Source organism: Carcharodon carcharias, chromosome 14 (genome assembly GCF_017639515.1).
Source record: "Carcharodon carcharias isolate sCarCar2 chromosome 14, sCarCar2.pri, whole genome shotgun sequence".
NCBI lineage: Eukaryota > Metazoa > Chordata > Chondrichthyes > Lamniformes > Lamnidae > Carcharodon > Carcharodon carcharias.
Window position 1 is genome coordinate 110,339,476 of NC_054480.1, and position 12,661 is coordinate 110,352,136.

General features: G+C 41.8%; 1 protein-coding gene across 1 annotated transcript in view; it reads left to right on the forward strand.

The window, feature by feature from the left end:
- fsd1 (fibronectin type III and SPRY domain containing 1) overlaps positions 1-12,661 on the forward strand; it is a 41,782-nt gene that overhangs the window by 20,517 nt on the left and 8,604 nt on the right. Inside the window, exons 8-11 of the mRNA XM_041204697.1 lie at positions 2,589-2,687; positions 7,380-7,539; positions 8,444-8,526; positions 9,828-10,079. Coding sequence (XP_041060631.1) covers positions 2,589-2,687; positions 7,380-7,539; positions 8,444-8,526; positions 9,828-10,079 — 594 coding nt within the window. The remainder of the gene's footprint in view (positions 1-2,588; positions 2,688-7,379; positions 7,540-8,443; positions 8,527-9,827; positions 10,080-12,661) is intronic.

Consider the following 12,661-nt stretch of genomic DNA (forward strand, 5'->3'; position numbering starts at 1 on the left):
TTAAGGCCCAATCAAGGATTTGAGCACATAATGTGGCAAAACAGTGCAGAGCAGGGAGTGGTGTATTTTTTTTAAACTACTATGTTTCAGATTAATTGTTAAACTGAAGCCCTGCCTGCAGGGTCAGACGGACATGAAAGATTGAGGGACATCATTTGTAGAGCAGCAAGTTCTCTCAGTGTCTTGGATAACATTACTCCCTCAAACAATACCACCAGGACCAGATTACCAGTCACTTGTCACATTGTTGTTTGTGAGATGTGATATTTACTGAATAGCTGCTCCATTTGTATACGTAGAGACAGTGCGACTGCACTTCAGAAGTAATTGTGTGAAACATTTTGTTGTGATAGTGTCCTATATAAGTGCAAGCTTCATTTTTACATAAAGTATGCATGTTCCAAATATACTTTACGGTAGAGGATGACGAATATACATAATGTTATCCTACAGGCCATTTGTAAAGTACCTGTGAAACTTTAAACTTTAATAACTTTAGATGTATACATGCAAAAACTTTTTTATTCAATTGTTAATTGAGTTCCTATGTGCTGCAATTTTCCTATAAGGAACAGTAAATTTCCTTCTCCCATTTTATTCCATTTATTCATTTTTGGGATGTGTGTGTTGCAGGCTAGGCCAGCATTTATTGCCCATTCCTAATTGCACTTGGGAAGTTAATGGTGAGTAGCTGCAATCTATATGCTGTAGATACACTCATAGAAAGGGAATTCCAGGAATTTGACCCAATGACAGTGAAGGAACAATAATATAATTCCAGGTCAGGATAGTGATGACTTGGAAGGGAACTTGCAATTGGTGATGTTCCCATGCATCTGCTGCCTTTGTCCTTCTAGATGATAGGGATCGGTGGGTTTGGAATGTGCTGTCAAGGAGCTTTGGCGAATTGAAGACCAGTTCACTTTTTCTCCTACAGTTGTCATTTTCAGTCAGAAAAACATTAACACAGTATCAATAAAGATTAGCATTAAAAATCTTTATATTCCATTTACATTTCATGTCTGCATCTAAAGGTGTTAAAGTCCTTGTGCAAATTTAAACTTTTTAAGCCCCCTGTATGCTTAGATAATGACTCGTGCAACTTCTGAGCTGCTTTCACTTTACTGCTTTCTGTTGTGATGTCATTGCCAGGGTACTGTTCACAGGTCCTAACATCAAGGGTAAAACACCTTCAAATGTGAACCAAGATAATAAACATCAGCCATCTGGCAATTGAGCAATAGGGGAAGGGGCCATAGCTGGCCCTAAACTGTTGCCACTTATCAGTGAAAAGAATTCTGACACTGTCTGGTTTCCCTATCTCTCACTGAAAGCAATTGTACCACTCTCATTTCTAACCCAGCTGAAATGGTGGTCTAGTGGTAATGTCACTGGACTAATAATTCAGAGGCCTAGCTATTGCTCTGGAGACATGGGTTCAAATCTCACCATGGCAGCCAGTGGTATTTAAATTCAATTTTTAAAAGAAATGAAATCTGGAATATAAAGCTAGTCTCAGCAGTAATGGTAACTAGGGACAGAAATTTGCTTTTGATGTGCGGGCCCCACCGGCTCGGCAGCAGGCGGGCAGCCGATTGCCAACACCGAAACGGGCCCCGCTGCCATTTTGAGCGGGCAGGCCAATTAAGGCGCTGTGCACTTCTGGTGCGGGGGTGGGAATGAGGGATTCCCCAACTGTCAAAGTGTGCTGTTTCACGAAAGAGCGCACATTTCCCTGAGACTAAGTGCTGTCTCAGGGAGAGCGCTGAAAGTGTTATAAACTTAAAAAATAGAAAAATAAAAAAATTATTAACATGCCCCACTCATGTGACAATGTCACACGAGATGGGACATGTTAATAAATATCACATAAATTTTATTAAAGTTTTTTAAAACAGACATGAAACCTCATCCCCCCAGTGAATGAGGCTTCGTGTTTTTTCAGAAGCCCGCTGGGGCTCCTGGCCTGCCCGCCAACCTTAAGATTGGACGGGCGGGGCATTTAATTGGCTTAATTATCCTGTCATAGGCCTCAATTGGCCATTGACAGGTCGGCGGGTGGACAGCTGATTTGGCTGTCCGCCCGCCTTCCTGAATGTTTAAATGGGGTGTGATGACATCGGGGGTTCCTCCCGACGTCATTCCGCATCATTTTCGCATCGGCGAGCGGGCCCTGCCCCCACCTCGCCAACATAAAAATTCTGGCCCATGAAAACTACCATCGATTTTGTTGTTTTTAAAAAAAAACTCATCTGGTTCGCTAATGTCCTTTAGGGAAGGAAATCTGCGATCTTTACCTTGTCTGGCCAACATTCGGTTCAGACCCACCGCAATGTGGTTGACTCTAAACTGTTCTCAAGGGCAACTGGGGGGTGGCAACAAATGCTGGCCTTGCCAGTGGCACCCACATCCCATTAAAGAATTTTTTTTAAAAAAAGTACAAATCATTTGCATCTTTTGGGATCACCATGTGTTGGGCTGAGTCCCACACTAGGAAGGATATTTATTTGTTTAGCTGTCAGAGATGCTTGACTTCCTTCTTAATGAAAATGATTTGTGACCTAGGGTTTTTCGATCTGCTTTGCCAGGGTTGAAATTTGACACAAAATTCATCAACTTCCGGGTGAAGGCTTGCAACAAAGCTGTGGCTGGGGAGTTCTCGGAACCTGTCACATTGGAGACCAATGGTTTGTAAAGCTACTTTTGCAGTAATAAATTGGTGTTCACGTGTTTGTTAAAGAGTTGCTATCACCATGGTCACCTCAACTTACTGCTCTCGCACAATATAGCTAGGGAACCTGCTTCCAATTTTAGCCCAGATAATTAAGATGCCTTAAACTCCCTTGCTTTTATGCTCGCATGCTTCATTTATAAAGCTCAGGATACCGTGTGCTTTGTTTTTTTAGCTACTTCCTCAACATTCTCTGCCACCTTCAATAATTTGGTCACACTTACCTCCAGACCGCTCTGCTCCTGCATCACCTTTAGAATTGTATGCTTTATTTAGGAACAGGAGTAGGCCATTCGGCCCATTGAGCCCGCTCTGCCATTCAAACATATCATGGTTGATCATCTACCTCTATGCCATTTTCCCCCACTATTCCCATATCCCTTGATGTCATTAGTATCCCAAAATCTATTGATTTCTGTCTTGAACATGCTCAACGATTGAGCTTCCACAACCCTCTGGGGTAGAGAATTCCAAAGATTTGGCACTCTCTTGAGCGGAATTTTATATTGTCTCTCCACATTCTTCTTGCCAAAATGAATCACTTCACACATCTTTTCATTAAGTTTCATCTGCCACTTGTTCTACCCATTCCACCAGGTTGTGTGGCCTTTTAAAGTTTAACACTATCCTCCTTATAGTCGCAACATTTCCAAGTCATCTGCAAATTGTGCCCAGCATACCCGAGCCTAGATCACTAATCTAGATCAAGAAAGTGAGAGGGGGAGCAATTGGTGGTTGGGGGCAGTGGCAGTGCAGTGTAGGGGCAGTTCTTCAACTGTTGCTGTCATCTTATGTTTCCAAAAGTGAAGAGGAAATTTGTGCACTCCCTTGCCATTTGATGTTGAGTACCATTTTCAGACTTCTTGAACCTCGCCTCTTTGGCTGAAGGATGCAGGGTGTTGGTGAGCAGCAAACACTCCTGAGAATTCAGAGGGGAAAGAGAGAGAGAGGGAGCAGTTTGAAGAAATTGCAACCTCAGTAACACGGGGTATGAAAATTTCCCTCTAGGAAACCGGTGCGGGTGCCCCATCTTCAGTTCCGTCCATGTCCTGCAGTCAATACAGTGCTGGACTTTGATCTGCATTTCCCAAGGTGGATTGTTAGTATAGGTAAGATGTAAAGAGCCAAGAAAAATTGAGACGACAAAACAATGGGCAAAATCTTTCCTTCAAACAAGCCAGAGCCAACAGATCAGAAACATTCTGCACTTCAGTTTAAGAGTTTCCTGTTCTGTGTGTGTTTAAAACTGCACGGATTTCTTGTTGAAAGTTAACAATCAGTGTCAAACTTTCAACTTTTTGGGATTGTTCCCCTGGCAGGGGAATCTAGAACATGGGGGCACAGCCTCAGGCTAAGGGGCCAATCATTTAGGGCTGAGATGAGGAGAAATTCTTCACTTAAAAGGTTTGTGAATCTTTGGAACTCTTCACCCAAGAGGGTTGTGGATGCTCCTTCATTGGATATATTTAAAGCTGAGATAGGTCAGGTTTTTGACCTCTCCGGAATCTAGGATTAGAATCATGGAATGTTTACAGCACAGAAAGAGGCCACTTGACCCATCATGTGTGTGCTGACTGAAAAATGAGCCACCCAGCCTAATCCCACTTCACAACATTTGGTCCAAAGCCCTGCAGGTTACAGCACTTCAGAGGCATATCCACATGCCTTGAAATGAGCTGAGAGTTTCTGCTTCCACTTTGAGGCAGTGAGTTCCAGATCCCTACAACCCTCTGGGTGAAAAATGCTTCCTCATCCCCCCTCTAATCTTTCTACCAATCACTTTAAATCAATGCCCTCTAGTCACAGACCTCTTTGCTAAGGTAAATAGGCCCTTCCCATCCACTCTATCCAGGCCCCTCACAATTTTGTACATCTCGATCAAATCTCCCCTTGGCCTCCTGTGTTCCAAGAACACCAAGAACAAGGTTATGGGGAGCAGGCAGGAAAGTGGAACTGAGGCCAAAGATCAGTCGTGATCATGTTCAATGGTGGCGCAGGCTCAATGGGCCATTTGATCCGCTCCTGCTCCTGTTTCTTATGCTCTTATATTCAGAGACCTAACACCAGCCCTTGTGGAAACTGACACACCAGTCTGAAAAACAACCATTCACCACTACTCTGTTTTCTGTTACTCAGCCAATTTCAATTCTATGCTGTCATTGTTCCTTTTATTTCATGAGCTCTAATTTTTCTCACAAGCCTGTTATGTGGCACTTTATCAAGTTACTTTTTGGGAGTCCATGTAGACTGCATCAACTGCTTTACCCCTATCCACCCTTTCTGTTACCTCTTCCAAAAACTCAATTAAATTAGTTAAACACGATTTGCCCTTAACAAACCCTTGCTGGTTTTCCTTAGTTAATCAGCATTGTCCCACATTATCAGTTCTAAAAGCTTCCCTGCCACCTGCTTAAATGGACCAGCTTATAGTTGCTGGGCTTACCCTTGCGCCCTTTTATGAATAAGTGTATTGCATTTACAGTTCTCTATTCCTCTGGCATTACACTGTATCTAAGGAGGACTGATAAATTATGGCCAATGTCTCCACAATTTCGACCGTTACTTCCCTTAGTAGCCTCCGATGCATCTCATCTGGCAATGCTGGCTTATCAGCCAGCCTATCTAATACCGCCTCTTTATCAATTTTTAGCCTATCAAATGTCTCAGCTACTTCTTTCACAATTACTTGGGCAATATCTTCTTCTTTTGTAAAGAGATGCAAAGTATACATTTAGTATCTCAGCCATCACCCCTGTCACCATGTGTAAATTCTCTTTTAGGTCTACCATCGGCCCCACTCCTCCTTTTACCATATATATGCCCATAGAAGATTTTTGGATCCCTTTTATGTTTGCTTCCAGTCTCTTCTCGTCCTCTCTCTTCTTTTATTTCTTTTTTCATTTTGCTTCTGAACGTGGTTCTCAATTGTATTGACCACCAGGTATCTGACATATTCACACTTTTTCCACTTCATCTTGCCCTCCATCACTTTTGAGAGCCAGGGAGCTCTGGATTTCTTTGCCCTACCTTTACCTCTCGTGAGAATATCTTGAATGTACCCAAACTATATCCCCTTTAAAGGCAACCAACCCACTGTTGCATTGAAGTTTTGTCTGTTAATCTTTCATTCCAGTTTATCTGGGCCAGATCGATTGTCACCCCATTGAATTTGGCCCTCCCCAAATTAATTATTCTCCCTTGAGATTACTCCTGGTCCTTTTCCATAGCCAGCCTAAGCCTTATGATACAATGATCACTGTCCCTCTACTGACACTTGATCTACATGACCCAACTCACTCCCTAGAACCAAATCCAACAATGCCTCTTCCTCGTTGGACTGGAAACACACTGACCTAGAACATTTTCCTGAACATACTCTAGAAACTCTTGCCTCTCTCTGTCCTTCACACTATTACCATCCCAGTCTATATTAGGATAATTAAAGTTCCCCCATTATAACTGCTCTGTAATTTTTGCTCCTGTCTGGAATTTCCTTGCAAATTTATATCTCTATATCTTTCACACTAGACATTGAATTATTGAATAAACTAAGCAATGTAACAGGTCCTCTATTGTTCTTTAGAATCTATTTGATTAGAACTGTTCCTTAACCCCACCCTGGCCAACCAGGGTATCCCTCCTCTTGCAGTGGTGTACTGTTCTCCTTTAATCAACACTGCTACCTCCCCTCCTTTCTTTCCTTCCCTATCTTTCCTGAACTTCTTGTACCCTGGAATATTTAGCGCCCAGTCATGCCCTTCTTTGAACCAGGTCCCTATTATTGCTACAACATCATATTTCCACAAAGTTATCTATGCCTGCAGCTCACCAACCTTATTTACCACACTCCGCATATTCACATGCATGGGTGGTAACTTTAATTAAGAACTCCATTATGTCTTGTTGAATGAAGTCTAACTAGCTTTTTTACAGTGTAATAAATAAAAGTTACTGTTGGACAATGTCAGGCCCTAGAAAAACTAATTTGATGGTTATGGAATGTCAAATTTCTCCATTATTATAAAATTCATAGGTTTTTAATATAGTGAACTTAAGGATTAATTTTGATATTTCAGTTTCTACCTTAATCCTGTGTGTGTGTTCAAATCACTTATTTTTCCCCCTGTAAAATGATTAAAGAATGAAGGATAATCAATGCGTTTTACTTCCTGGTTTGTTGACTGTGAGAATTCTTTAATAGGATTGGCAGTTTAGCATACTTGATGACATCACTTTTGCTGGATGTCCAAAATCTCCTATAGTTGGCACCAGAATCAAATTAATGCCAGGAAAGGTAAACTGCACACTGTAGAACTCACTAGATCTTTGTGGCCATTGAGGTCAAAGGAGAGCCATTGTAGAATTAGTGAAACTTCAATTTGATTATAATTAGAATCTACGTATTGAGTGTGTACAAGTAAAGCGTCAATGGAACCACTTGGATGAAGAAAGGAATTATAGACGACGAAGGTATAGTAGAGGAATATTCAATTCCAAAAAGTAATGCTAGAAAACTAATTAAGATGTAGCCTTTTCATTACTTTCTATTAGTTTTGCAGGTGCAGTTCTCTTCTAGTAGTGAATTCTTTGAGTTCAGCTCCTGTTGTTAATGAGGGTTAAAACCAGTTGCTCATCTTTTTCCCCACAGGATTTAATTTCAGTTTGGATGCTGCAACAGCCCATCAGAATTTGAAAGTGGAGGACCACAGTGTGGAATGGGATGCATCTGGAGGAAAGGTGCAAGAGATCAAAGTCCGCGGAAAGGAAAACCGAAGTAGGACAGCTTCACCGGCCAATTCCCCTGCAAGGTACAAATCTTCAGCTGAGGTCAAGATGAGTGTGAGTGTATCACAGGCCCCTTCACAGCAAGATGTCCAAACTACAGACCCCTGATGGGCTATATGCAGCCAAGAGCTCTAGCTGTCCAACATATAAAGCTCTAATGACACATCCTGCTGTAAGGCCACAAATTCAAATGGATTGTAACAGAGTCATGGGAAGGAAAGTGAGTTATTTTATGTATATTCCTTCAATTTGGCGTATTGTAATTCTTTATATATGGCCCATAGGACAGTACTATGCTACACAATGAAGTAGCGCTACTAAAACAAAAATTATGAGCATCCCTGTTCTCGCCCTTTTAATTTTTGTTTGCCGCAGGTTACTCCACCCTACTGGTCTATGCCAGTGTTTATGCTCCATACAAGCCTCCTTACATTCTTTTTCGTTGAAACCCAACATCATATCCTTCTATTCCTTTCTCCCCGACAGATTCATATTAAATAAGATTAGTTGGATTGCTCCTACAACTAAATGTGAGTGAAGTGAAAGAGAATTCAAAAATATAGGAATCTTTCTTTTTTGTTTTTTCTTAATTCCTACCTAGTTGACATGCCGGTTCCACTCTGTGATACCCTAGGAACCGCACACAACTTCCTAGTTAAAATACGTATATTTACACAGCATTATTAATACCCAAGCTTAATCATTGAGTGATTAAGTGTTGGCAAACTGAATTCTACTTGCTTTGCCGCTTGCTGCATTCCTGTTGGTATTGTCCATACAATTTTCAATTCCTGCCCACTCCTCTGTTGTAATGCACTTTTCATTAGCTTTGCTTATAATATTTAAAACAGCTCTAACATCACCCACAAATCAAGCAGGCAGTCTGTTTGTCTCACGTTATAATAGTTCTGTTATTTTATTATTAAGGAGCATCATTCAGTCACCAAAGAGAATGCCATCTGGACGGAGCAGCAGGGATCGATTTACTGCAGAATCATACACTGTGCTAGGTAGGTAAATTAAACGCAGCACTTTGCTAGCTAGCCTTACATTTGCAAGCAAAGTTCAAGTGGAAGCCAATCTTTTGCTGGTTTGTGCTCAACAGCCTGTGGTCGGAAAAGGATCTTTACAAAATCCATAACACTGGAGGATATCCCAGTAGATCTAATCAAGACTAAGCACAGTGTAGAGATAGAAATTAATCTCTGGACTACTCCACATCTTCAAATTTCATTAGAGCAAAGTTTTCGATATGGAAAAGCAAATAAATCTTATTTGCAATTTGAAGTGGACATAATTCAGAGTTTTCAATTTGCATTTGGAGAAGTTTGTTTATATATAGAGCCATAGAGGTTTACGGCACAGAAGGACACTTCTTAGCCCTTTGTGACTGTGATGACTCTCCCACTAGATCAACACAAAATTAATTCCACTACTCTGCTCTCTCCCTATAGTCCTGTACCTTGCTTTGTTTCACATGTTCGTCCACGTTTTCCTTAAATCTGCTTCCACTGGAATGTCTGCCGTGTGGATTTTTTATGAAACCTATCAGTGGAACAACACAGAAGCCACAAGTTGTGAAGATTGGACTTTCCTTATATTTGTTGTCTCTGATCCAAAGCACCTAAATTCGTACTAACAATTCAGTGGGATATGTCAATCCCAGACACACTCAAAATAGTGTTAGGTATTCAAACAAATTCATATTTAGAAATTTGCTGCGTCAGAATAATTCTCACCAAAGAGCCATCATTGAGCGCTGAAGGAAGATTGGCGCTCGTGTTGAAAGTCATCTTTGAAAGCGCCAGCACCCCACAGAGTTTTGACCATCATTAGCCTCCCCCATTACCAAATGGATGCAGCAAGTAGTGAGGCAGTGATTAGATCCCAAAGAGAAACTGGATAAACTACAATTATGCAGTTACCAGAATGCGCTCTTCAATAACTGGAAAATGCTGGCAAGTCTGTATCCTGTAGAAACACACTGCATAGAGAATTGAAGGGGTGTGAATAACCTCTGGGTTTAATTCATTCTTTTTAATTTGCTTTAAATGGCCTGCAGCAGAATCTTTCTCTGGAAAAAATCCTCAACTACTTCATTCATCAGAAGGCAAATAAAATTAATTCCTGTATACTAGGTTGTGATGCTGATTTACTTTTTAAATTGCTGACTGTCCATTCTAGAGCTAAATAATGCAGTTTTCACTTGTAGTGAGCATGTGCTGTGACAGAAAACAGCATTGAGGTTCCTTCAGTTGATATGGGAAACGGAGCTGTATTTCATATGGGTTACCACTTTTGCTTTCCACAGGGGATACTCTGATTGATAGTGGACAACATTATTGGGAGGTTACGTTTGAAAGGGACAGCAAGGCTTTCATTGTAGGTGTGGCCTACAGGACTATGGGCAAATTTGACCAACTGGGAAAGACCAGTGCCTCCTGGTGTCTTCACCTCAATAACTGGCTGCAAGTCAGCTTCACCGCCAAGCACAACAACAAGGCTAAAGTCCTGGACATGTCCGTACCTGAGAGAATTGGAGTTTACTGTAACTACAACGAAGGTATTGGGATTCCTTATCTCTTCTGTCTTGCCCCAAAACTACTTTAAAGCAAAGCATAGTCAACTGTGTGCCCATGATTTCAATGTTGAATTATGAATTTGTTCAATATTCATTAAAACTTTGTTAGTGGTAATATTGGTAACTTAGCACATTGATGTTGTCAATTTGATTACTTCTGTCACACTTATGTCAGTCTCAGCTATGTGCTTTGTATAAATGGCAGGCAGTAGCTACAGGTCAATTCTGTGCATTTCCCATCAAATAGCTTTGGCCATCATTAGCAGAAATCTAGAAACAGTCCCCCTACCTAGTTGCAATAAGTACGTTTGGGGAAAATACCTGAGGAAATTTTATTTTTGAGAAATGAGCCAATAACTTTTTAAACCTTTGACTGCTGGGGTTATGTGTAGGAGTTCCCCTTTTCCCTCAGAGACCCTCCCCACACCCAAGCTCATGACACCGGATTCACGTGTGTATAACTTGTACAGAATGACCAGGGAAACAAGTTTCTTCCGATAATTCACAATTGCTTTATTGAATCACCCACAACCCCAGAGTACAAAATCCCAAAAATTAAAGCAACCCGCTCCCAGTACCCGATACAGTCCCCACGACTCGGGTTTAAACTTACAAAAATGCTAACTCCACACGAAGTTCCCATGACTTGGTTCAAACTTACAAAAACACAGGCAAAACACCATGTCTTGTCCTGAAACCTTAAGAAAATCCCTCTTAACAATATCAGCGAGATATGGCTGAAACAAGTTACTGACAGAAAGTACCAAGGGCAGAATTTTACGAGTCAGCGAGCAGGGGGCGGGGCCCGCTCGCTGACACGTAACATGACGCAGGATGACATGGGCCAAACCCCCGATATCATCCCGCCCCGTTTAAATTTTCAGGAAGGTGGGGGTGCAGCAAAATCAGCTGTGGGCCTGTCGACCTGCCCATTGACAGGATCAATTAACCAACTAAAGGACCTGCCCGTCCAACCTTAAGGTTGGCGGGTCGGTCAGGAGCCCCGACGGCAAATAGAGAAAACATGAAACCTCATCCAGCAGTGGGATGAGGTTTCATGTAGGGTTTTAAAAATAAAGTTGTTCTGTAAATTATGAACATGTCCCAACTCATGTGACATTGTCACATGAGGGGACATGTAAGGGAATTTCTTTTTCTATTTTTAATATTTTTAAAAACCCAGGCGATCTCCCTGAGGCTGCACTTAGGGAGTGCATAGTGCTTCCCGGCGGACGTCACGCTGGGCGGGCCTTAATTGGCCCACCCACCCACGCACAATGTCAGTGCGGCCCCGATTGCAGGCGGGAATCGGCTCCACACCTGCCCGCGATTGGGTCAGGCCCGCCTGCCCGACAGGCAGAAAATTCTGCCCCGAGTTTTTTTCCCCAGACCTTCACAAAAAAGCCCTCAGACCAATATCGCCAAGACTTGGCTGAAACTTACAAACCCCAACACAGCTGGCCTGCCCGGTATTGATTGTAGGCCTGAATCAAGGTGACCAAACTCGACCCTCCTGCCGATTGCAGCCTAAAACCTTCAAGCCGATACAGTCCCCAACACGGCTGGTCTGTCCGGTGTAAAATGTAGGCCTGAGTCAAGGTGACCAGCCCTGACCCTCCTTCCAACTGCAGCCCAGATATTCAGATCTGCTCTTCTTTTGTAGTAATTTAATTCAGACATGTCAAAACATATTTTCTTGTTGTTCTAATGTCCATTTAACTGATTCCACACAAAATCCAGACGAATGTCATTAGCCCCTGCTGATTGAAACAATATGGGATTTTCCATGGAAGATATCTCCAGACAAATATTATCAGTTCTCATTGTATAAGTAGTTCTCCTGCTGTTTGAGGTGGCACAGTAATAGCACCTGGCTCCAAAGTTAATGAGGGTTTGAATGACCCTATTTCCAGTGCCATTATCCGTGCTGCAGACCTTTAAATTTCCGCCCGACGTCATCCCGTGTCATTTTACGTGTCGGCGAGCGGACCCCGCCCCCTGCTCGCCAACTCATAAAATTCTGCCCTTGGTGTTTTCTGTGTTTTTGTAAGTTTAAATAAAGACGAATGTATTGTATTGATGATATGTCCTTTGTGCCATTGTATTGGGTAATCAGATTTCTTGATTGCCTTAGTCAACGGCAGGTAATGGCATTTCCCTGGTACCATTGGTCAGTCAATGTCCAAACCCTTTTGTTGAGTCACTGTTTGTTATTACTAAATGTCCAAATTAATCCTTTGCTGTTCAGCACTGTACTGTTGACTGCAACTTGGCTTTGGAACTACAAATTACAAATCATGAGGTCAAAACATGTCTGTGGGTTGAAATTCCATAAATTTCCTACCTGGGGGGATTCTAATCCTACATATGTATTCCATGGTTTAACTTTTTATTTCCTTGACTGTTTTTCAACACCAGTGCATGAGCTCAAACATTAATGTTTTATTTATTACTGTCCTAGTATTTTAAAATTCTCGACTAAATTTCAGTTGTTACTTCTGTTCTCTGCTGTTAACTTATCATTTTCCTAAATTCCATATTTCAGTCTGCGTTTTTTCTTATCT